This window comes from Corythoichthys intestinalis, chromosome 18 (assembly GCF_030265065.1).
Source record: "Corythoichthys intestinalis isolate RoL2023-P3 chromosome 18, ASM3026506v1, whole genome shotgun sequence".
Lineage (NCBI taxonomy): Eukaryota > Metazoa > Chordata > Actinopteri > Syngnathiformes > Syngnathidae > Corythoichthys > Corythoichthys intestinalis.
The window spans coordinates 9,269,738-9,297,148 of NC_080412.1; the positions used below are offsets into that span (position 1 = coordinate 9,269,738).

The following is a 27,411-nucleotide window of genomic DNA, read 5'->3' on the forward strand; positions in this document are numbered from 1 at the left end:
CACTTAAAGACATTAGACCCCAAACACATTGATAAACCGCTTGATTTTTTTCAGCGTAAATGTGCCGAATATTGCCAACAATCATCCTTCTTTGTCAGTGTACCATCAGTAAACCAACGACCACTGATAGCATCATATAAGGTGGCATACCAAGTTGATCAGTGCAAAAGAACCCCACAACATAGTTAAGGAGCTGCTACTGCCTGCAGCAAAAAATAAGACTGTCCGTCTGTCCAATGACACTGTCGTTTTTGTTGTCTTAATTTTTGTTTTGTTTTTTCGGTCAAATTGTTTGGCATATTGTCCTCATGAGTTAACTCATTTGCTCCCAGAAACGTATAAAAACGTTCTATTTTTAAGTGCTCCACTGGCCCACAAACGTATTTATACGTCTTTTGCGTTTCTTTTTTTAATAAGAAGCATATATAGCTTCCGTTGTATCTGAGAAACAAAGAACAACGCTCCAAACCCCTTTTAAAGCAATAAAACTGGCCACTGGAGGGCAGTAGCGCATTTTGGAAGACCAGGCAACCGATTCAACAGCAGTGAACGGCCGGGCAGCTTTGTCAGAGTGCTGGCGGCATGAAGCCAGGCGGCACTCCGACCGGACAAAACAACGAGAGGACGCCTGGGACGCCAGGCGCTGGACGACCGTGCAAAACGAATGAAACCGCCCGTGGAGCGGCTCGCCAAGCAGACCCCGCAGAAATGCAAAAATAATCAATCTTTGTGAGACAGACAACGATGAGAGAAAAGTTTACACAGCTGACATGGCGACAACGGCGTCATCTCGGCGACAAACCGTCATCTCTCAGTAGTCGTGTGTGAATAAATTGTTACTTTGCTATCTAAAGCTCTATTTGTCTGGTTGTTCATGGTATTTTGTAAAAGGAAAACATTATTCAGATGTTTGGAATGTAACTAATGCAAAAAATAGCTTTGTTAAAGTCAAAGTTATGTTTGAAATGTATGCGTTTACAAAAAGCTCATTTTCTCCGTTTTTTCATCAGAAATTGGAAAATTGCTCAAACTAAGCTATTTTCTAATGCTGATTTCTAAAGAATGGAAAAAGATACGAACTTACTTTTTTTTCTGCTGAAAGAAGAGAGTCTAATCTTTCTTTTGGTGGGTTCCAAGTTTATATAGCAATAGAACATAATTTTCTGTGGGCCTTGCAAAATCAGTCAAAATCCAGAAAAAACGGCCGGGAGCGAAGGGCCTTGCTCTGGTGAAAATGGCTGGGAGTGAAAGAGTTCATTAATATTCCTAATCAATTTGAATTTATTATTATTTATTGATTTAATTAAATTCCAGTTTTCGGCACAGCCATGGCGCAGTTGGTAGCTTGATTGTCCTAAAACTGAAGGGTCAGCGGTTCAAATTCCGACTATGACTGCCCAGTCGAAGTGCCCCTGGGCAAGGCACTGCTATATAGGTACTCTCCATTTACCAGGATCACATGGTAAAAAAATGTCCCTTGAGTGTAATTTTACAGTTGGGATGTGACTTTTTTTTTGTGTTTGATTCGGGCAAATTGATGCACTTGAAGTCTTTTTTGTTTGCAACAGAAAAGTATTATTAACTTTATTGTTTGTAAGTTGATCTATATTACGTTTTTCTTTCATTTTAAAAAGGACACAATGTTAGGCAGAGGTGTACTCATAATAATTTTATCAACAAATGATACTATTTACATTGGTGGTAGAGAATTGAAGGGGGGGGTAGTAAAACATTGACGTCTTCTTGGAAGGGGGCATAACAGAAAATAATTGAGAAGCACTGGACTAATCCGAGTCGACATTTGTGGACGTCGCTCTCTAATACCGCGATTAGTGCTGGACAGTCAATGTGAGTAGTAAAGTTAGCTGCTGCTACGGTTGCCAACTCCCTGAAAATAAAAAGAAGGCCACATCATTGGTAGGGCCGGCCGGCTTGATAACCGTCACCTTCTGATTATGTTTTTTTGTTCGTCAAAAGTGATTTTTTTAATGAATACAGTAATTGTTATTTAATAATTTTACTCAAACCTGAATTTGGTGCATATTTGAGTGACATAAGCACATTGAAAAACAACATTCATTCATTCATTCATTTTCCATGCCGCTTATTCCTCACGAGGGTCGCGGATGAAAAACAACAATTATTTGCAATGTATTTTTAATACTTTTGAAAAAGTGCAAACATAAACTGAGGTGCGTTCAAAGTCTCCTCAGCAATAACAGTTTCGCAAATGATCACTCCAAATATAGTGTGAAAATGCAAACAAAATTGACTGCACACAAAAATATAATACAAATAGTCAAAGTACACAGAGAAGAACAATTAAAATGATTTTTAACATGCTTTTTACTCAGGCTTCACTCAAACTTCTCCCACACTATGTTGTCTTCCAGTATCATAATGACAACCCACAGTCCCTCGACTAATGAGATGAGCAAGATTTTCATTGTTCTGTCAGCTCATTGGTCAGAAAACAGGAGAGGTGGGGGGAAGAGTTCCCCTACATATTCTTGAAAAGCACCAAACCAAAATTCATTCGTTCTATAAATAAAACACTTTTTTCAATTCTCATGACAATACAGAGCAGAGTGTGTCCATTGTAAAGTGAATGCAGGATGCGTACTTTTTTTTTTTTTCTAAACCTGTCCTGTTCAGCTGTTTGACATGGAGAATGGAAGTCTAAAAGTGTCTGGTTGGTCTGAACAGTTTTAATGTTTCACATTGAGAGTATGACTCACTCCCATTGTGATCATTCGACATATCTTGTTTATTATGACAAAGCAGTGAATAGGAAGAGATAAGGGGGAACAGAAGAAAAGAAACAGAAGAAAGAAAAACAAACAACAACAAGAAATACATTGAACGCCTACACTAACTATTAATATGTTGGTGCTATCGTTAGCTAGACGTTTTTCTGGTTGACATACTGTGGGGGCCTGTTGACCAAGGAAAGAAGGGGAGGGGTATTGGAAAGTCTATAAGCTAAGTGATTGGGAGGGGTAGAGTATACACAAATCATCTCTGTGATCTAGAACCCAGTAATCGTGTAAATCCCTTGTGAGTGTAAGCCCGTTGGTAACCGACCTTACGCTGCCCCACCGCCAGTCCCGGCACCGGGACCCCCCCCACCCAAGTGCGCCGAATCACATCCAGCCGCACGCGAGCCCTATCAAACACGCGACAGCCACGCAGGCGGGCGGAGACACCGCACAGGCGCCAACCCGGGGCCGTACTTTTGTTTGTGATTACGAGACGTTCCTGTTTTTCAATGGACGGTTGGCAACCCTATCATCTGCTGACTCAGTGTGCTGTGCGCGACAAGGGTACTTCCGTTCGTTTTGCTCGGATTAGTCTATAGAACAAGCTGGAGTTTAACAAAGTAGCTACAGCAAAGAGCCACAAGGGGGGTGACCAAGTACTACATTAGTACAAGCAAACCATTACAGCACAATACAGTATATGTGGTAATTTTATTTTATTTTATTTTTTAAATTTTTTTTAAGACTGAGGCACTGAAATGTTTGTTGATATTCTGCCAGACCGAGACGACGAGGTGGACTCAGTTGCGAAGTTTTGGGCAAAAAACTTATTTTGAAAACAGAGGTTCTTCTGCTGACATGCGGGGATGAGAAAAGTACAAACAGAAAGCGCTCCAACGGAGGAATGAGTCAGGATGACTAGAAACAAAAAAAGTTCAAACACAAAGCACTCCAAAAGGGAGGAAAGGTAACAACATAAAATGCTCCAAAAAGAGGACAAAGTCAGGATTACTATGATCAAAATTTACAAACACAAAGCACTACAAATGGAGGATAAATATACAGGATTACTATGAAAGCTATGCCATAAGGCTGCTGTGACTTACTTGAGTAGAAAGACACGTCTGCACTGGACAAGGGAAACGAAGGCAATATATACACAGGAGGTAATGGGGAACAGATGGAAACAATAGGTGATTAGGTGACCAGTGGAAGGGCAAGTACGCAGACACGAGGAGGGTGAAGCCTTCAAAATAAAACAGGAAATTGATTCCAAAATTTGGAACCCAACTCTCATAATAAATGATAGGCTAAGATGTGTTAAGACTGATATTATTTTCATTATTTGCAACACGTTTTTTTAATTTTCAGCAGTCATAAAGGCAAATTAAAATACTTTGATCCTTTACATTGAAGGTCATGTACACAAAATGTTTTTTGTCCCTTCAAGTATTAAACGCTGGTCTTGGTTCAAGCCCTTAAAAAATAAATGTAATGGTCATTTCATCATATTTAATTTTCATGTGACTTTTTTTTGCTTTTCCACTTACTTGCCTCATGAAGAATAACATCCCTGGAAGTGCTATGACACGCCGAAACACATACGTGTGCACGGATCGCTCAGGAGCTGACAGGCACTCTCTCCTGCAGAATGGCAAAGATAACAGGTACTACTATGTGTTGTGTCTTGTTTATACTGGTTATTTTATGCAGATATTTTTTCAAGATACAATAACTGTGCTCTTGCAATTGCCATGCCACAGTAAAAAAATTTCAAGATACAATAACTGTGCTCTTGCCAATGCCATGCCACAGTAAACAAGATAAAATGCATGAAAAAATTATCCACACTTTTCGTCACTATAATCGAAAACCAACTCACCAACGCATTCTCTTGGGCCGCGTGCTCTCTTTTTGTCCAAATCATATCATTTATACTTAAAAAACAAAGGGACACGAAAGTTCTGTTCAGTTTCAATTCAGCTAAAAACGTACAATTTTGCCAAAAACATACCCATTCATTTCTAATGGCCAAAATTTCCCCTTGATTTACAATGCCCCGATTCACCATTCATTTCAATAGCACAAAAACCTCCATTCACTCCAATTTCCCAAACAAGTGACTCAATATAATAGGGAGATTACCCCTGAATGCCCCAAAATCAACAGAGGGTGATCCAATATGAACAGGAAGTGACTCTGAAATGCCCCCAAATCAAAAGGGGCCCCTAAATGCCCCAAAATCAACAGGAAGTGACCCTGGAATCCCTCAGAAGCAACAGGAATTTACCCTGAAATAACCCAAAATCAACAAGAAGTGTCCAAGAACCCCCCCCCACCCCCCCCCCCCCACCCCCATCAAGAGGAAGTGACCCAATACAAACAGAAACTCAACCCAAAATGCCCCAAAATCAATAGTACTTGACCTGATATACAGTGCTGGCCAAAAGTATTGGCACCCATGCAATTCTGTCAGATAATGCTCAATTTTTTCCCAGAAAATGATTGCAATTACAAATGCTTTGGTAGTAATATCTTCATTTATTTTGCTTGCAATGAAATAATGCAAAAGGAAAAAAAATTAAATCATTATCATTTTACACAAAACTCTAAAAATGGGCCGGACAAAAGTATTGGCACCCTTTAAAAAAACCTTGTGATGCTTCTCTAATTTCTGTAATTAACAGACCCTGTTACATACCTGTGGCACATAACAGGTGGTGGCAATAACTAAATCACACTTTCAGCCAGTTAAAATGGATTAAAATTGACTCAGCCTGTGTCCTGTGTCCTTGTGTGTACCACATTGAGCATGGAGAAAAGAAAGAAGACCAAACAACTGTCTAAGGACTTGAGAAGCAAAATTGTGAGGAAGCATGGGCAATCTCAAGGCTGCAACAAAATGGACGAGAGATTTCAACAAAAGATTGTGCTGATGGTGGATAAAGAATCTAGACTAACATCCAAACAAGTTCAAGCTGTCCTGCAGTCTAAGGGTACAACAGTGTCAACCCGTACTATTCGTCGGCGTCATGAGACTCTATGGTAGGATACCCAGGAAGACCCCACTTCTGACCCAGAGACATAAAAAAAGCCAGGCTGGAGTTTGCCAAAACTCATCTGAGAAAGCCAAAAACGTTTTGGAAGGATGTTCACTAGTCAGATTAGACAAAAGTAGAGCTTTTTGGGAAAAGGCATCAACATAGAGTTCACAGGAAAAAAATGAAGCCTTCAAATAAAAGAACACAGTCCCCACAGTCAAACATGGCGGAGGTTCCTTGATGTTTTGGGGTTGCTTTGCTTTCTCTGGCACTGGACTGCTTGACCGGGTGCATGGCATTATGAAGTCTGAAGACTACCAACAAATTTTGCAGTATAATGTAGGGCCCAGTGTGAGAAAGCTGGGTCTCCCTTAGAGGTAATGGGTCTTCCAGCAGGACAATTACCCAAAACACACTTCAAAAAGCACTGGAAAATGGTTTGAGATAAAGCACTGGAAAATTCTAAAGTGGCCAGCAATGACTCCAGACCTGAATCCTATAGAACACCTGTGGAGAGATCTGAAAATGGCAGTTTAGAGAAGGCACCCTTCAAATCTCAGAGACCTGGAGCAGTTGGCCAAAGAAGAATGGTCTAAAATTCAAGCAGAGCATTGTAAGAAACTCATTGATGAATACCGGAAGCGGTTGTTCACAGTTATTTTGTCTAAAGGTTGTCCTACCAAGTATTAGGCTGAGGGTGCCAATTTTTGCGGACCATTTTTGGAGTTTTGTCTAAAATGATAATGATTTAATTTTTTAAATTCTCTTTTGTGTTTTTACATTGCGGGCAAAATAAATGAAGATATTTCTAAATTGAGCATTATCTGACAGAATTGAAGGGGTGCCAATACTTTTGGCTAGCACCGGACATCACAGCAAAGCTACCATTGCAGTTTCTCCAGAAGTTACATTTTCTATTTTACTCTAGTTGTCAAACAGGGTCATGATCAAACTAGAAAATAATTAATTTTTTCAATTCATTTTTTGTTCTTTTCAATGATTTTAGCTCCCTGGGCCACCGGATGCCTGCAGCGTCTCCATCCACACTCAGCATTTCTGGGGCCGGAGCTGCATCTTCCTCTTCTTCGGACCGATGCCGCTTGACCCGAGGCTCCACCATCCGCAGCACCTTCCACGGTGGACAGCTGAGGGACCGTGGCCCGCCGATATACTCAGCCCCGCCCACTTCACCTACCCTGTCCCACCATGACGCCAGCCCGCTGCCCCACGCTCGCACCAGGGCAACCTCCAACCTCTTCACAAAGCTGACCTCCAAACTCACTCGCAGGTAGCTTGCGTGGTTTTGATAAATTCCTGAAATAAGGTATTTTACTATTAAACTGTCTGTATTTATTATTTTCAAATGGTTTTACACTTGCCATTTTGAAATATCTACCCCTTAATATTGTTTCAGAAATGAGTTAATGTATAATTCAATATACAGTGATACCTCAAGATACCAAATAATTCGTTCGGGATTGGCTTTCGAATCATGATTTTTTTTATTTATTTATTTATTTTTTTTTTTTTTATGTACCGGTATAATGAATCACGTCTTACACTTAAATCGCCTAATTTGTTCCAAGCCCTATTAAAACACCACATTAAATTTGCTTTCATGTCGTCTGATCGCCAATCTTGTAAGGTGTTGTCACCACCTAGTGGTACCTAAGTTTAACTAGTTTGATTGGTTTTAGCTCATGCTACAGATGTTATCACAAGACTACTAGAGCTCATAGCAAAGCGGAGTGCTAAAAGACGAGCTAACTTTAGCAGACATTGCTTGGTATTCCATCTCGCTGTTTGCAGCATTGTTAATCTTACTTTTAAAAAGTAATTAGTTACAGTTACAAATTAAGTCTTCCAAAAATTAATTGAGTTAGTAACTCATTTACTTCATTGTAAGAGTAATTAGTCACTCAGCAAAGTAACTGATGTTACTTTTCAGGTTCTACATGTTATTACAATATACTTTCGATAACATCTTTCACATATGTTAACTGATTGAATTGATTTTTTCATTCAAATAAACGTAGGTCACACTTTTTACATGTTTTTTTTTTTTTTTCTACTAATATTAGAGTGTAACGGCACACAAACTTTGAATTTCAAATGCTGTGAGAAAAAAGCCTTTTTGTTTATCCTCTTGCACTGAACCCGCACCGAACCGAAATCTCTGTACCGAGGTACGTACTGAACCGTTACTTGTGTGCATTGTCACACTTCTAATATGCTGTATATAGATATAACACAAGGTTCATGGATACGTTATTCAAGAAAAGCTTAGGGTAAGTGATTCTTTTTGGTAATAAAAAAAAAAAAAAAATTATATTGTAACGTCGACAAGGACAACGCCAACTTGGTGATGATAATCCACACTCAGCAGGAAAACAGTACATTATTTTCATTACGGTGATCCCTCACTACTTGCCACACCAAACTTTGTGCCCTCAGTCCATCGCGGATTTTTTTTTTTTTAATTAAAAAAAAAAAAAAAAAAAACAGATAAGCTGTCCCGAGCTGATCGCTCTGGTACACTACTTCACAGTTTTTCACTTATCGTGGCGGGTTCTGATCTCCATCAACTGCGAAGAATGAGGGATCACTGTAATTGTACCTACCTGGACGCCACGAACAGTATGTAAAAAAAAAAAAAAAAGTTGCCCGAGAGTTAAAGATAATGCTCATCAACGCCAATGCTAACGAGAACGCGAACCTATGCTAACGCTCTGAGCCACTTCCCATCATCATCGCGTTTGCACGACGTTACCAGCCCCTTCCCTCCTTCCCCCTCCCGCTCTGCATTCTCCAGGGCAGGCACTGGCAGGCAGGCAGATGTGCAAAAAAATCAGACAACTTGCTCTTCATTCACCCAAATTGTAGTAACGCGTACCTTCAAATCCTCAGTAACGGTAACGGCGTTGCAAAGCTGGTAAAAGATATAATTAGATTACTCACTCCTGAAAAAAAATACCACCGTTAGAAACGCCGTTTTACTCTAACGCCGTTATTAACAACACTGGCTGTTTGTGCCTTGTAAATCATATTCATGGGCATTGTGTTGCACATTAAGGTCTGTATCCAGTATATATAGTCAAACATAGTTTCATTATTGCATTGCTGCAAGCGGGAATTATCTAATACAGTGCATATTATTTTTCGTATAATGAATAATTCTTCATAATATGAAGCGAAGATGCTTAAAAAAACTGCGTGAAAAGAATTTTTTTGTGTACTGAACCTTTCGTATCTTGAGGTACCACTGTGTGCATTTTTGGAGGGACTTCAGATTGCACCTGAGTATAAGTCACACTCTGAGTTATGTTTATTGTGCAATAATCTAATTTTAACATACATTTTCTACATGTTTTGATGCATTATGAAAGATTTATGTCTGAATTTGAGGGGGGCTTGAAATGGATTAGGGCATTGTCATGGAAAACGCGTCTCTACTTATGGAATTTTCAAGTTACAAAACTATTTCCAGAACCAATTAATTTCATCTATAGAGGTACCACTGTATTTATATACTTCATTATGTCCCATTTGGTTCTTCATACTGTAAGTGAAAGCTGCTATGAAGATCTCAGGTTAAAATCTGTCATAATACTGTAAAACAGTGGGTAAGTTTCTTTCATTCAACTTGAGTTCAACCTTGCTGGGATCCATGTTTATTAGAATGTTGACTCATATTTGCGTCCCTGCAAGTCTGTCTGTGGCCCAGGATTATCCCCGCTTCCCTTCTTCATCTTAGTTGTCATAATCACACATGACTAATCTAATCAAACCACAGCTTTATCCTTGCCACTCAATTTCCGCGCTGCACTCTCCTTTATCACTTGGTCTTCTGCGATTCAATTATCTTTCTTGTATCTCTTCAACTCCACCCCTTCACCACTCATACCCTTTACTCCCTCTTCTACATTGTTTCTTATTCTGCTGTCTGACTGTCACGGCATCAGGGTTAACCTTGACCCATCCAAGCGCCAGGGCTCAAACAAATCAGTGTCGGGTTGCACTCTTCCACAAGGATCAAAAACCGTTAGTAAGTTCCCGTGTGTCTTGCTTATTTCTTGTGTGCCTGGGCTGCTCCATTGTCTGCCTGGTCACATGGGACTTGCATCATTCTGTGAATGCCTCACTGATTTTTCTGTATGGCTCAGTCTATTAATTATTGCTCCTCTGCATGATTTTCTTTAATTAGTTTCATCAAATTGTTTCTCACACAATACGTTTTGAGCATGATTAAGCGGTTTAGCATGAAAGTTTTCATTTAATTTTAGTTCTTGTTGTATCGAGGGTCATTGTAATCAGCAGTAGAGAGAATGTTGAGTGGTAACTCTCCATCCATTTAGTTCAAGTTTTCCTATATTCTCTGGTTACATTGAACACGCCATTTCATCATGTGAAAAATGCACACCACAGTAAAACACATATTTTAAAATATGACACTATGGTGTATTGCAGAAGACTTGAACACCATCTTACCATAGAGCTGGAACCGTACACAAATCCAGTGACGTTTCATTGCGTTATAAAGGCCCCGAACTCTATTAGAAATACCTCAAACCTATGTGCGGACAAAAATCAGGACCTAAAAAAGAGAGCGATGGGCCATTCCAGAATTGGAGGATATTTTACATCCCACAATTCAGATTTTAAACGATCTACGTAAAAAATACTGAAACATGAAGTTTGTGAGTAACTTACTTAAATCTTAAAGGGATCCACAGATAGAAAGACTTGTAGTTCTTAAAAGATAAACGTCATTATGAGTGAAAATAATTTGATATTAAAACCCGTCTTGATGTTTTCATTTTTATACAATTTGTAAAATTAGTTAAACTAATAAGTCGCCATTGTTGGTGACGTCGCAGGGTGGTGACATCACTGGGTTATGCTGAAGGTCTTCCAGAGTATGACTCTAGCGAAATAAACATGTCATCTGTTCAACCCTTTTAATTTCAACAAATGGAACGTTAAAAGGAACATTAATGACCATGACAGCACTGTCGATATTTCACAAAACAAGCAGCAGAAGCAAAATGAACAGGAAAGACGGGATGCGACGAGACAAGAGTATGACAAAACCGGTGCTACACCGGTAAAACGCCCTACAAGTGGTGAATTTGACACCCAAAGTACCACTGTGCACTTTCAGCTTGCTTTGTTTAGATGAATAGAGACAGAACAAACTAAAGATGCCGTAAGAAAATATTTACATCAAAAAAGTGTGGTTTTAATACTTTACGTTACGGGACAACAGATCAACACACTGCATTAAAGCTACCGCAAGAAAACACAATGCTTAAAAGTATGAGAGTGAAACACATGCAAAAAGTATTTGGAGGCAATTAAAAGGTAATAAAAGACTAAATAAAAACACAAAGAGTAAGTACTCACCGCTTTTAAATGTTGTACGCATGTGTTGGACGTCTCACCACGTAGAAGGAATTGCAGAATACAATGCAATGTTTGACTAGTGAGAGTGACAAACTACGTGACCACCCTGAGCATCCATTGTGCGCATAAAACATGGCGCCCTCCGTAGGTCAAAACATGTACTAAATATTATAGATTTTTTAATCAATGGCAATGTTTTATGTGTTTCTCATAACATATTTATGTAAAAGAGGACAATTGTAGATTATTAGAGCCTATAAGTCTTTAAGTCCAATGTTCCCTTTAAAAAAAAAAACATATTTTTAATGCAAAATAAGTCTGATATACACCCTTAAATGTCATTTTTCTCTTGTCCCACCCCTGTACTGACCAATTTGAATCTCAAATAAAACGGTTAAAATGAAGTATAAGTTGCATTTTTTGGGCAGAGGGTATTGATACTTTTATTCATTGCTTTCTTATGTAGCTGTGGGAAGATTTATTTTTACAAGCAAAATCTTGCAAATATGAATTATTATTAATGGAACATGTGTCCCAAAACATACACACCAATGTCGCCATAACTTTTTTTTTTTTTTTTTTTTTTAATCATAGTAGAAGAAGGCTGTGAATCGCATAATGAGCTACTCTTTACATAATTAGTTTGCGTTTGAGCAAATTTATATCCTTGGTTCTATTTTTTTTATATAGTAATAAAAATAGCAGACTCATTTTATGTATATTGTCAGAATTTAAAAAAAATCTTAACTTACTTATTATTACTACATATTTACAGAAGTAAGCTTATACTCTTAGTCAGCTGTAACAGCTAGCTTGTTTAGCTAGCTGTTACAGCTAGCTTGTTTAGCTAGCTGTTACAGCTGTTATTGTCATTCCCCGATCATGACAGGCTACTGGATCGCGACAGATTGCTACTGCGCATGCGCAAACCGACGCCACTTTCTCTTCTCTTAAGCAATGACAGCATATATAGATATGTATGTGTTAGACTAAAGGATTAAAAAAATAATAATAAAAGATTCTTTACTTTTTTTTTTTTTTTTAACCTGTCCTGTTCAGCTTTTTGACGCGGAGAATGGAAGTCTAAGTGTCCGGTTGGTCTGAACAGTTTTATGTTTTATGACAGAACAGTGAACAGAAAGGGGTTAAGGAGGGACAAAAGAAAAGAAACACAAGAAAAGAAAGAAAAGAAACACAAACAACAACAAGAAATACATTGAACGCCTACACTAACTATTAATATATTAGTGCTATCGTTAGCTAGATGTACTTCCGGTTGACACCATGTGGGAGACCTGTTGCACAGCGCATCCCTCCTTGCGCAGCGCATCACTCCTCCTGCATCCCAGCAAAGAAGCCATCGTCAACCCCCCCCCCCCTCCCCCCCAACGGTCCCATCCATCCCACAACCTTAGTGTTTGATGCAATAAAAGCAGGAGGGAAGGAGGGAGCCGGGCCGGGACTGTATGGCCCTGTCCCAACTCTCCCCGGAGAAATGAATGAGTATGTAGGTGCCAGGGTGAAAGATATTTACAGTGCAAAGTGAGGAGTGCGTGTATTCGGAGGCAGGCTCCCATAGGCGTGGCCTCGTCCACCAGAGCCAGTCGGTGATCTTTTTTTTTTTTTTTTTTTTTTTTTTTTAAACCATCAAATGGTTATGCCGTGGATAGAAGTAAACACAATGCCTTCAAATGTTGAAACCACTTTAATGTACATGTGTAAAACATAAACTCAAACAATTCTATACTCACATATGCGAAACAGGACTCTGAAGCCTTTGTTCATTTTTACAATAACACTGTTTCTTACATACAGTATATGTTATCAAAGAGTAACTAAAAAGAAGAATTTTAAGGCGCATGCGCAGTACTGCTACCCAATTGCGATCGGCTATTCACGCGACTGCGCTACGTCACTTCCCCTGTTGATTCCATGCTTATAAACAAGATTCTGACTTATAAATTAATTATTTTTTGACTGGTCTGTCATGTGGGTTGAACTTATAAATCACGTCTTAAACATAAAAATCACTTTGGTACACTGCGGCACGTAAAAAAAAATCTTCTTCTTTTGATTAATTGTGGATTGCAAGCAACTTTCCGGTGCATACCGCCATCTAGTGTACAAGAATATGCAGGCGCCCATGCCTTCACCCTTACAATCTATATCTATCATCTATCTATCTATCTATCTTAAACTTAATGTCTTTCAAGAATTTAAATAAACAGTCTTCCTCTCCCCGAGTCCCAAGTAGTTTAGGGCTTCAGAGGCCATTATCACCCATAAAAAGAAAAAAACTATGTTTTTTGTTTAATCTATCATGTACATATCTATATCCCCTGTCATCCCTCGAGAGAAAATGGCGTCGCTTCACGCGACTGGGTAGTGACAGTTACCACTTCTGTTGTTAGATTCCCCTCCTGAGAAAAAGCTAACATGTGTGCAAATTTGCTACCCGGTTACCTGAAACCCAGTTACTGTGATTAAGCCAAGTATTTGGTATTTACATTACAAACTTCCCATTGCTCTGTAAAGTGAGCTAATCAAGCCTTTGATAGTTGATGACAAATTATTAACTCAGCACAACCCAAGCACACCCCCTCATGGTTTTGGCCAACAGAACTGACCAGAATGGAGTCATATGACCTTGACGACCCTGGATAGCTACATTTGAATCAGAATTAAAATAGAATATTACAAATAGCAATATATTTCAAATAGGGTATCAAATAAGGTGCTCATGCGAATGTGAATGACGAATGAATACATCAACGCTCACAAGAGATAATATCTGATTAGGGTTAGGATTAAGGTCAGATGAGCTTTCTCTGGATTCAATAGGTACTGTATACAAGTAGTCCCCGGGTTACGACGTACCCGACTTATGTTATTATGAATGCACGCCGCCTGAGTCTTGTTGTTTTAAATTTATATTTTTAAAAAAAAAAATATATATATATATACTGGTCCTTCTCAAAAGATTAGCATATTGTGATAAAGTTCATTCTTTTCTGTAATGTACTGATAAACATTAGACTTTCATATATTTTAGATTAATTACACACAACTGAAGTAGTTCAAGCCTTTTATTGTTTTAATATTGATGATTTTGGCAAAAAAGTCAAGTAAAACCAAACATCCCTAACTCAAAAAAATAGCATATCATGAAAAGGAATTCTAAAGAAGCTACTAACCTAATCACCTGTATCAACAAATTAACTCAAAACACTTGAGAAAGATTCCTGAGGCTTTTAAAAACTCCCAGCCTGGTTCATTACTCAAAACCGCAATCATGGGCAAGACTGCCGACCTGACTGCTGTCCAGAAGGCCGTCATTGACACCCTCAAGCAAGAGGCTAAGACACAGAAAGAAATTTCTGAGCGAATAGGCTGTTCCCAGAGTGCTGTATCAAGGCACCTCAGTGGGAAGTCTGTGGGAAGGAAAAAGAGTGGCAGGAATTGCTGCACAACCAGAAGAGGTGACCGCACCCTGAGAAAGATTGTGGAGAAGGGCTGATTCCAGACCTTGGGGGACCTGCAGAAACAGTGGACTGAGTCTGGAATAGAAACATCCAGAGCCACCGTGCACAGGCGTGTGTGATTTCATTTTTCAGCACAACCTGGCACCTGTTCAGTGCCAAAACCACTGGTAAATGGTTTACTGACCATGGCATTACTGTGCTCAAATGGCCTGCCAACTCTCCTGACCTGAACCCCATAGAGAATCTGTGGGATATTGTGAAGAGGCAGTGGAGAGACACCAGACCCTACAATGTGGATGAGCTTAAGGCTGCTATCGAAGCATCCTGGGCCTCAATAACACCTCAGCAGTGCCACAGGCTGATTGCCTCCATGCCATGCCGCATTGAAGCAGTCATTTCTGTAAAAGGTTTCCCGACCATGTATTGAGTGCAAGCTGATATAATTAATTGAAGGTTGACTTTTTTTGTATTAAAAAACAATTATTATTTTTTGTATTGGTCGGATGAAATATGCTAATTTTTGGAGATAGAGATTTTTGGTTTTTCTTGACTTTTTTTGCCAAAATCATCATTACTAAGACAATAAAAGGCTTGAACTTTTTTAGTTGTGTGTAATGAATCTAAAATATATGAAAGTAATGTTTATCAGTACATTACAGAAAATAATGAACTTTATCACAATATGCTAATTTTTTTAGAAGGACTAGTTTATATACATATATAACAACTTTTGTACTGTTTATTGTGCGTTTTCAATTGTGTTTGAATACTTGGGGCGAGTTTATGTGATTGTTTTTGATTACCTGCGGACGCTAACTGATACATGCTTATCGTTTGTTATTGCTGTATCAGCAGCTACTTGTAAACGCAAATTTGAAATGCTAGTATGGAAGATGAGACTGATTTAATTTTATTTTAGTTTAGTTTCATTCTGCAAGTGTGGATGACATGAGTAGCCGAATAACGTGAGCAAACCACAGGGACGTCATTTCGGTGCTTAGTTCGCTGTCTAGCCAGGACTTAGCTCCAACATCTTGGCAAGGACAGTACAATGACGTATAATACATTTTTGGGGGGATATTTTTATTTGTGTATTTTTATTTAGAGGGTGTTTAGATGCATTTAAAGGGTTAATTCCGGTTTACGCGGAAATCCGTGTTACTTTGCCAGCGCAGAAACGGAACTCGTTCGTACACCTGGGACTACCTGTATGTACCCACAGATCCATCCTTGGTAATGCAAGTGTTAATTAAATATATCAGAAAATCAGAAAAGTAAAAGCTTATTTTTCAAGAACTTTGAAGCTAAAATGTCCTCCCCTTCTGGAATGACTTATATGTAGTCCTTTGATGTAGTAAATATGTCACTTTCATGCAATTCGCATGCCTGATTAAGCTAGTTCATTGATCATGAGGATAGTGTTGCATTGCAGCAGCTGCACTGTGAACGGCCTGCATACGTTAATGTGCTCAATGTTGCCAGGGAGTTTTCATTATCAAATTAGTGTTAATGGGTTGGAACTCATTAAATGTTTATTCTGTGTTTTACACGTGCATTGTTGTACTAAAGAGAAGAATCAATGCATGCGTTAAGTTGAAGTGTGCTCGGCTGTAAAGTTACCGGGCAATGCTTGTTGTCGACGCTTGCTTGTTTTGAACATCATTTCATCTCAGCGTCTTTGTCTGCTTTTGCTGTAGATTTTTTTGGATTCCTTTTTATGTTGTTTTTCTATCTTCCAGGGTCACAAATGAATCTGAGGGAATCAGGAGATTTGCGGTCACAAGGTCAGTGTGTTTGTCGCATCTGAGATTTATTTCCACTGTCCTTCACCACGGATGAGCAAAACATACATTGTGAATGTATTTCGTAATACAAGCTGTGTATTTTGTAGTTGGCTTTGACACAAGTACATACTACGCGTAGGAAAGTGGAGCGTTAACTGCAGAAAAGTACAATACAGTAGGAAGCACAGCTGAGGCCTACCAGACTCGAGGCATGCAAAATCAAAGAATTAAAATAAAATCATTTTTTAAATCATTGTTTTACTGCTTGGGTTAGATATACAGTGGTATGAAAAAGTAACTGAACCTTTTGGAATTTCTCACATTTCTGCATAAATTCACCATCAAATGTGATATGATTTTTATCAAAATCACATAGATGAAAATAGGGTCTTCTTTATCTAAAACCACCCAAACATTTATAGATTTTCATATTTTAATGAGGATAGCATACAAACAATCACAAAAGGGGGAAAACCCTTCTGTCATTGTTTGCATGCTATCCTCATAAGTACGTAACCCTCTGCCCTAAGGAGACTTAAAGAGTAATTGAAACCAATTTTTACCTAACATTTTAAGTCAGGTGCATGTCCAATCACTGACGAGTGGTTTAAAGCTGCCCTGCCCACTATAAAACACACACCAAGTAAGAATTGTCTTGATGAGAATCGTTGTCTGATGTGCATCATGGCTTGGTTAAAAGAGCTGTCTGAAGACCTGCGATCAAAGACTGCTGATTTGTATAAAGCTGAGAAAGGATAAAAAACCATCTATAAAAGTCTGGATGTTTATCAATCGACAGTCAGAGAAGTTGTCTACAAATGGAGAGAGTTTGGCACTGTTGCTTCTCTCCCAAGGAGTGGCTGTCACCAGGGATGACGCCAAGAGTTCAGCGCAGAACACTTAAGAGGTAAAAAATAACCCTAGAGTGTCTGCTAAAAAAAATTCAGAAATCACAGACACAGTTCTATATATCTGTGCACACATGAACTATACGTATGTAAAACTATGGCCAATAACGGTGTTCACTGGAGGACTCTACGGAGAAAGCCACTGATGTCTAAACAAAAAACATTGTTGCTCGTTTAATGTTTTCAAAAAGGCACTTGGACACTCCACAGAAGTTTTGGCAAAATATTTTGTGGACTGATGAATCCAAAGTTGAATTGTTTGGGGGTAACACACAACGTCACGTGTGGAGAAAAAATGGAAAAGCTCACCAACATCAACACCTCATCCTCACCGTGAAGCATGGTGGAGGGAGCATCATGATTTGGGGCTGTTTTGCTACCTCAAGGCCTGGACAACTTGCAATCATTAATGGAAGAATGAATTCAAAAGTTCATCAAGATGTTTTGCAGGAAAACCTGAGGCTGTCTGTCAGACAGTTGAAGCTACGGATCCTGCAACAAGACAATGATCCAAAACACAGAAGTAAATCAATTTCAGAATGGTGTCAGAAGAACAGAATACACCTTCTGGAGTGGCCAAGTCAAAGTCCAGACTTGAACTCCATTGAGATGCTGTGGCATGACCTAAAGACAGCGATTCACGCCAGACATCCCAGGAATCTGACTGAATTACAGCAGTTTTGTAGAGAAGAATGGGCCAAGAGTAGTCCTGATCGATGTGCCAGACTGATCTGCAGCTACAGAAAATTTCAGGTTCTGCCAAAGGGGGGGGGGGGGGGGGGGGCACAAAATATTAAATGTGACGGTTCACTTACTTATTTTTCCCCCTTCTGTCATTGTTTGCATACTATCCTCATTAAAATATGAACACCTATAAATGTTTGGGTGGTTTTAGTTAAAGCAGACACTGTTTTTTTCATCTGTGTGATTTTGACAAAGATCTGATCACATTTGATGGTGATTTTTTGCAAAAATGTGAGAAATTCCAAAAGGTTCAGATACTTTTTCATACCTCTGTATAGTCATAACTAAGGCTGCAGCTATCCATTATTTTAGTAGTCGATTAATCTATCAACGAGTTATTTCGAATAATCAAGTAATTGGATTAGGCACATTAAACACGTGCAGAATAAATTTTAGGAGCTGTAAAATGGCTTGCTGAGATTGCACTTTCAAAAGAGCATTATGTTTGACTACCCAACACACAGCATTAAACCATTGGGTTTTTGCTATTTTAAAGATTTAAAAAATGATGTTTTAGGTCACGACCACACGGTCTTGATATGCAACTACGGCTAGGTGTCCGACTTTTGTGATTTGGGGGCGTCGTTTTGTGATAGGTCCGTTGTAATACATACTGTATTTTAAATTCAGTATTTATAGTGGAAATGCCCCTCATACCGGCCTTCAGCTTAAGTATAATGAATGTCTATCTTTCCAGTTGCCATCTACCTGGGTATCAAAAAGCGTCCGAGCCCAGGGCCGTCGGACGTGGCTGGGATCTGAGAAGCAGTGGGCGGCGGGACCCTGCGGAGGTTGTATTGGCTCTGCGGGAGGCAGCACTCGGATGTGGCTGCCAGGTGCACCACGCCGGCCCCTTTCTGCTCTCCTGCACCCACGGCGTGGCAGGGGGCCGCGTGGCTTTTGAGGCCGAGGTGTGCCATCTTTCCACGGGCGCCTCCGGGACTTCCAACGGGGTGCGCTACACACGACTCTGGGGTGCACCACTAGCTTTTCGGGACATCGCCACCCAAATATCCAAGGATCTTGAACTCTGAATGGAGGGTGGGCTTGACCGTGGGTGCGGGGATGTGTCAGTGTGTGCGCGAGTGTTTGAAAGGGTGCAGAGTTGGACGGTTTTGAAATAATGGATCAGAGAAGTGGTAAGTTGAATTCCAGATGAAATAACTCCTCTTTCTTGACTGTTGCACAGCGCGCGCGCACACACACACAAACACACTTGACCCTAACAAAGACACGCACACACTGAGGCAACTGCCCCTAACCCAAGCCACTCCCCACGTCCCCCTCCATTCAACTTAACCCACTGGACCTGGATCTGACTGAATCTAGTTAAATATTTTTTACTACTACTCTAGCCATAATTATATTATTTTTTAATTTATTGCTCTGATGGTTGTTTTTACCCATTCTTATTTTTACTAGATCAGAAAAACATCATTAATTGTATTTCACTGACCAGCCCATCCTCTTTCTCAATATCGATATCTGTTCATCTTTCCGTACACTATTGAATTTTTCATATACTTGTGGATGTAACATATGGAGATTGCTGGCTCCGTGTCAGCTAAGCAATCATGTTGTGTTGCTTTGATTAGTCCACGTGGCAATGTACAACAGTGGCGACCGCACTGGATTAAGGTCAACGGGAGCAGGGTTGGCCAGTCAGAAGCTGACTAACACTAATGAGTCTTCAGCTTAACGAGGTAGCGAGTTTGTGGCTTTTCAATCACATTTCCAGGTGGCAAATGAGCGGAAAAATGCATTGAGTGGCAACTAAAAGGATGCAGACGGCTCTTTTAAGAAATTGAGCTTTTGTTTGAGCTTTTGTTGTTTTCAGGTCAAATGTACGCATAGGATTTTCACACGCAGTTATGCCACAAAATATTAATACCCTAGCCAAATTTGGGCTTATTCAATTTTGTTATGACTGGATCTCTTAATTAAGGTGGCCGGGAAGTGTCGGGGAATTTGCAAACGCTTGGCAAAAGGAAAAAACTGCGAATGCCAATGGCTACAAAATGAGTGCAAATAGTCGCAACGCGAATGTAAAATGACCACAACAGAGGTTAGAAGCAAACTTAAAATTGTAGATACTGTATTTTTCGGACTACAAGTCGCACCTGACTATAAGTCGCACCAACCATAAAATGCCCAACGAAGAGAAAAAAAACATATAAATCGCACCGGAGTATAAGTCGCATTTTGGGGGACATTTACTTGATAAAATCCAACACATAGAACAGATCTGTCATCTTGAAAGGCAATTTAATATAAAAATACAATAGAGAACAACATGCTGAATAGGTGTACAGTGCATGAACAACGAAATGCGAATATACTGTCCTCACCAGGACGCTACGGCTCGGTCCTGGCTATACAGCAAGCTATACTCCCAAATGACGATGCTTGACGTCCATGTAATTTGCGGGATCAATTTCGTCCCCGATACCAAACAGGTTCGCGTCAATGTAAATAAATGATAATTAGGTGCTGTTACAGCAATGACACAAACGGTTAGCATGCGTTCGCTAGCATTAGCACATCACTCAAACAACCACACAACTGGCTCTAAGTGTCCGATCGTGGGTGGAAAACACACAACAACAACAGAAAAGATGATACACACAGGCGTTGCCTTTGTATAAATATTTTACAGGCATAAACAATGAACGTAGGTTCGCAGCCGTTGTTTCTCTCTTGCTAACTCGCCCACTCACTCAAGCTGCGTAGCTGTCCGTCTTCTTCTGGCGCGTGAGCGGTCTTCTTCACGTAAACAAGTGCGAGTGCACCCTCACGTGGGCGTGAAAGCGCCATAAACTAAAAGCATGCATTTCAATATAAAAAAATCAATAATACAATTGAACACACATTGCCAAAGGCAGAACGCGAACGTGGCCATAGCTTAAGAGTTATTCAGGTAACTATAGCATAAAGAAAATGCTAACAAGTTTACCAAACCATCAGTGTCACTCCAAAACACCAATATAACATGTGAAATGATATCATAATGTGTTAATAATTTCACCCCCCAAAACCTTCACTGCAGATCCGTGGTGTGGCACCATTGTAAATGGGCTGCATGGAACCGTGTTGCACGACGCAATCCATCCCCTTCATCCAGGTCAGTACTCAAACCCACTCCGCGTGGTGCGTCCAGCACGACAGGAGAGAACCCTAACCGCTAGGCCAAAAGCCCGCTAGCCAAGCCTCCAGTGCACTCTCTTGAAAGCATCAGGAGGAAGGTTTCACATGCAACGCACACAATGGACCTGCGTGCACCCCTTAACGTAGGAAATGTTTTCTCCACTAGAGGGCACTTATATGCATAAGTCACATCCAAACTGTAAAAATACACTCAAGGTACATTTTTCGACCATTTGATACTGAAAAATACAATTTAATAAAATCAATAAATAATAATAAATTCAAATTGATTAGCAACATTATGAGGACAAAATGCCAAATATTTTGACTTAAAAAAAAAAGAAAATGAATAGAACAAAAACGACAATGTCACTGGACAGAGGGACAGTTTTTATTTTTGATGCAGGCAGTATAAGCTCCTTTGCTGTGGTATGGAGTTATTTTGCACTGAGCAACTTGGTATGCCACCTTATATGATGCTAACAGTGCTCACTGGTTTACTGATGTAACCCTGACAAAGCTGGACGTTTGTTGGCAATACTATTCTGCATGTTTTCGTTGAAAAAAAAATCAAGCGACTGATTCTGTGTGATTGGGGTCTAATGTCTTTAGGTGGCGTCTTAATTGATTTTACTTTCCTGCTGTCCGCTTGAGACACAATAAACAAACTGGTCTTTCCTCGTCTCCCACTGCATTAAAAGTCACAACCAAAAGCCAAACGCTACATACGCTTTCGTCATAATTCCTCGTCTTAGCTCTGCATATCTCCAGTGCTCGTTGCTGTGTGCTCTTGTTTGGTTCAAAAATAATACGCACACTCTGAAAATGGATGCGCCACTGCCACCCACTGAGTGGATGTGCAATTACATTTTATTCTAGAAGCCTACGGCAAAAAAGTATGTTCTGCGAGGTCACATGCGCCACGCCCTACCATTTGAGAAGTACTGGTTTAGCCTAATATGATCAAGTAATAGGTTATAGCACAGTAAAATAAAAGTTTGTTTTTAACAGAAAATCAGACATTGTACGCATTTACTCATGGCCTGAGTATTCTTTTTACAGAATACTTTTTTACTTGTACTTGAGTAAATTTTTTGGCTACTTTACCTACTTCTGCTATTTCTGTCGTGGTCATTTTATGTTCATGTTGCGACTATTGCCATCCGCTTTTTTGTTTAGGAACTTGGAATGGTTTGGAATTTGCTAATGGCGTACCGCACTCAGCACGTCACTTTTGCTCATTAATATTTATGTCGTTAGCAATTGTTGCTTGGCAGGTAAACCTCCCGTTTGTCCCTAATAGTAACGGTATGGAAATAGTGTACGAACAAGATGTTTACTGAGCTAAACCTACCAATTCTGTCCGAAAATGTCCATGGTGCCAAATTCACTGGTAAAGATGTGGAAGAACATACAAATGTTGAGTTAAAGAGATGGCTTGAGTGTCGAGAGCTTAAAAAGACAGGAAAAAGAGCTGACCTGATCCAGAGGTAGCTTTTTTATCGACACCTTTTTCTTGTGTGCATTGCCTTTCACCACTGACAATGACATTCTCCTGTTTCGAAAAACTATCCTTTACCACCATAGTCCCTGCCTTTCTTATATATTGTATTCTTTGGTTGGCTTACGTCTGACTGTTCTTGGGGATAATTTACGTTGCTATTTTTGTGTAGCGATCGCAAATGCTACTCAGTGACAGCCAACAAACACTTTTAATTTTTTCATTGATAACAAATTTTAATTCTATAATTTATTTACAATTCCCCCTTACCAAAGTTGCTTTTTTTTACAACAGAAAACGTAACAACAGTGGCAGTCAGATACCATTTTAATTTTTTTCAGGTCATTGTCAGACAGAAGCAGCACGGCAAAACGCCACGCTAAAAAATAAATGAAAATATCAAAATGGCCTCTTCGTCCTCTGTAGGACCATGGCCCCCAACAAAATGTTTACTGCATATGACGGGGAATGGCTTCACCTTGCTGGCGTTAAACTGGGCTTTTGGACATCTGCGCAAGTTGATCCATTCTTCATATTTTTTTCCTCCGAGTTTTTGACTTCGGAGAAAACATCCTTCAGATGTCATGATGTCTAGAGTCGTTTCTACAAGTTCCGTAGCAGCAGTGTTTCTCGGCATGTTCTTTTTTGAAAGATTACCGGTAGAAAACAAGCAGTAATAACATTGGTTTTGTGCGAGGGCGTGTCCATGTTGACCCACTTCTGGGTTACGATGGCGAAATACAGCATTCGTGCGGTACGCTGTTGCCTTCCTACACTTCCCGGTCACCGAACCTAATGATGCACAAGAGGATAACAACTGTGCAAAGTTATTTTAAGGGACAATACGCATCCATTTATTTTACAGGGTTAGCCTATCCCCGCTGACCTTGGATTGGTCGTAAGACAGTCACAGGGCAAGTACAGACAATGATTCACTATAACACTGAAACCCATAAGGCTGTTCAGTTAGTGTAGTGCAAATGATTGTGTTTCATCAAAATGGTCTGATCAGGGCTATTAATTATTTTGCAAATGGCAAATATTAGCTTAAACTCAATAATTATTTTACTATTTTCTTTCTCATTTTTAAGACAACTGTACCTTCTCGACGAACAAATTTGCACTTCAACTTTAATTTGTCCAGGGTATGAATAATCTTGGGTTTAACTGTACATAAAACAAATTAAAGAAGCCGGATTCCTCGTTATCATGCTTGTTCAGGGCATCAGAATTACCCAACCTGTCAGGGTGTGTCATCACTTCACCTTTACTTCAAACACATAGCACTTATGACAGCAATTCTGACACATACTTGAGAGAATCCGTCTAATCTGTAGCCCTCGTTCACTTGGATGTTTATGAAGTGTGGTTTCACGGTGTCATGGGCAGCTGAGGATGTGGCGTGCCATCGCTACTGGCTTACTTTCAGTGCAATGCAGCACTTGCGCCCAACTCTGCTCTGTGCAGGGTCACCACAGTCATTAACCAAAAAAGTGGATGAGCCAAGTAGCAAAATATATCAGAGCACACAAATAACACTCCACCCTGTTCTTCTTGTTGTGGCACAGTATATAAACTTGTCTGTCCATTCTTGATGACTATGGGCTGTTGCATATAAAAAGGAGTTCCTGGCCCTAACAGGCATGATGAAGGCATTGTGGACATTTTTTTTCTTGTTAGTCCAGTTGCCTTTAAAGTGAACTACCCCAGCGCCTTCACACAGTATCTATTTAATGTACAAAATGGAAGAAGCAGAAAGAGTCAAGACTGCTTTCTATTCTGTTTTTAGTGAATACCGTACTGTGATATTTAACGTAGGCTGCAGAGATCATGTCGTTTGGCTGCTGATTTACTGTTAATACTATTTCTCAAATGTGGCTTTTCTCATGGTGACCCTAATCAAACCAGGTCCGTGTAGTTTTTGCCCTTTCCTTTTTTCTTCTGATTTCGGAAAACAAGCCTATTTGAGTAACCCTAACCGTGTGTCAATAATAAGTGGGAAATGGATCATCTTCCACCAGGTCAAAAAAAATGAAGCCTGAAAAATGAGCCTTAATCTGTTAGTCCATTATGAGCTTTATTGACATTTCACAAAAGCTCCGCCCCCGCCCCTCATTTAGGGTTGCTCAGCCGACCAATGAGGCGTCGCAACATGAACCCATTATACCATTCAGAGGTAATGATACAAGGGATGTCCCGATCGCATATTTTTGCTCCCAAGTTCGAGTCACTTGATTTTGAGAATCTGCCCGTATCGAGTCCCGATCCGATACAGAATTTTTTTTTTTTTTTTTTAATAAACATATTACACACCTATGCAAGTCTAACGATCATTGAGAGATTTGAGGCACCAAGCTTTAATGGTAAGATTAAAGCTACAAACCTGTCAGTCATCGTTAAACTTAAGTACCAAATACAAGTTGGACCGTTTGGCTGCACTGTTTACCAGGAGGGAGGACAAGAAGCTGTGGCGCTGTATGACCATGAAGCAGAAAAACATTAATATATTTTTTGAGTGAAAAACCTGATCCTTTTCACCTGATTCCAGTCCTCTGAAAAATGGTGCACTCAGCCCGATTTCGGATCACTTGATCGGATCGGGACATCCCTAAATGATACAGTCCCATGACCACACACAAGCTTGAAATCGGAAGTCCTATGATCACGCCAGACTGTAGAATGCTAATGACGTAGCGTCTTTAAAGCACTGTAAAAAAATAAAATCTATTTCACACAGTCACACAAATTACTCAAAAGCTCAGATTTCAACCTCTTTCCCAGTTTCTATTTGCCATCGATAGACCATGGAAAACCCTGAGATATGAACCTTTTGTTTTCTCCACTTGAGGGCACTTAAACTCTTTGGACGGCTGATATTTCATTTTTGTAGATTTTTTTCAATTATAATTCCCAGTATTTTCTTGGCTAATATGGTCATATAGTCAGTTTTCTTTATACATATATATATATATATATATATATATATATATATATATATATATATATATATATATATATATATATATATATATATATATATATATATATATATATAATATACACACACACACATACTGCTGGCCAAAAGTATTGGCACCACTGCAATTCTGTCAGATAATGCTTTCCCAGAAAATGATTGCAATTACAAATGCTTTGGTAGTAATATCTTCATTTATTTTGCTTGCAATGAAAAAAAAGTAAAAGCGAATGGGAAAAAAAATAAATCATTATCATTTTACACAAAACTCCAAAAATGGGCCAGACAAAAGTATTGGCACCCCTTGAAAATCATGTGATGCTTTTCGAATTGGTGTAATTAACAGCACCCATTACTTACCTGTGGCACATAACAGGTGGTGGCAATAACTAAATAACACTTGCACAAGTTAAAATGGATAAAAGTTGACTCAACCTCTGTCCTGTGTCCTTGTGTGTACCACATCGAGCATGGAGAAAAGAAAAGACCAAAGAACTGTCTGAGGACTTTAGAAGCAATATTGTGAGGAAGCATGGGTAATCTCAAGGCTACAAGTCCATCTCCAAAGACCTGAATCTTCGCGTGTCTACCGTGCAGTGTCATCAATAAGTGTAAATCCCATGGCACTGTGGCTAATCTCCCTAGATGTGGACGGGAAAAAAAATTGACGAGAGATTTTAACCAAAGATTGTGCGTATGGTGGATAAAGAACCTTGACGAACATCCAAACAAGTTCAAGCTGTCTTGCAGTCCGAAAGTACAGCAGTGTAATCCGTGCTATCTGTCGGCGTCTGAATGAAAAGGGACTCTTATGGTAGGATACCCAGAAAGACACAACTTCTGACCCGGAGACATAAAAAAGCCAGGCTCGAGTTATCCAAAACTTACCTGAGAAAGCTAAAAACGTTTTGGAAGAATGTTCTCTGATCAGATGAGACAAAAGTAGAGCTTTTTGGGAAAAGGCATCAACAGAGTTTACAGGGGGGAAAAAACAAAAAAGAAGAACACTGTCCTCACAGTCAAACATGGTGGAGGTTCCCTGATGTTTTGGGGTTGCTTTGCTGCCTCTGGCACTGGATTGCTTGACCGTGTGCATTGCTGAAGACTACCAACAAACTTTGTGTGAGAAAGCTGGGTCTCCCTCAGAGGTCATGGGTCTTCCAGCAGGACAATGACCCAAAACACACTTCAAAAAGCACTAGAAAATGGTTTGAGAGAAAGGACTGGAGATTTCCAAAGTGGCCAGCAATGAGTCCAGACCTGAATCCTGTGGAGAGATCTGAAAATGGCAGTTTGGAGAAGGCACCCTTCAAATCTCATAGACCAGGAGCAGTTGGACAAAGAAGAATGGTCTAAAATTCCAGCGGGGCATTGTAAGAAACTCATTGATGGATATCGGATGTGGTTGTTCGCAGTTATTTTGTCTGAAGGTTGTGCTACCAAGTATTAGGCCAAGGGTGCCAATACTTTTGTCCGAGCCATTTATGGAGTTTTGTATAAAATGATCATGATTGATTTTTTTTTTCCCATTCTCTTTTGTGTTTTTTCATTGCAAGTCAAATAAATGAAGATATTACTCTCAAAGCATTTGTAATTGCAATCATTTTCAGGGAGAAATTGAGCATTACCTGACAGAATTGCAGGTGTGCCAATACATTTGGCCAGTGT

At 39.7% G+C, this 27,411-nt stretch overlaps 1 protein-coding gene across 2 annotated transcripts in view; it reads left to right on the plus strand.

Moving 5' to 3' along the window:
• Positions 1-25,063, plus strand: part of mark4a (MAP/microtubule affinity-regulating kinase 4a) — a 101,213-nt gene extending 76,150 nt beyond the window's left edge. Inside the window, exons 14-18 of one of the 2 annotated variants that reach the window (XM_057820509.1) lie at positions 4,323-4,426; positions 6,807-7,088; positions 9,763-9,845; positions 16,425-16,469; positions 18,819-19,032. In XM_057820509.1, coding sequence (XP_057676492.1) covers positions 4,323-4,426; positions 6,807-7,088; positions 9,763-9,845; positions 16,425-16,469; positions 18,819-18,883 — 579 coding nt within the window. In that variant the 3' untranslated portion in view covers positions 18,884-19,032. Of the gene's footprint in view, positions 1-4,322; positions 4,427-6,806; positions 7,089-9,762; positions 9,846-16,424; positions 16,470-18,818 lie in introns of both variants that reach the window. The other variant, XM_057820508.1, reaches the window with a different exon arrangement.
• Positions 25,064-27,411: the final 2,348 nt, after the last annotated feature.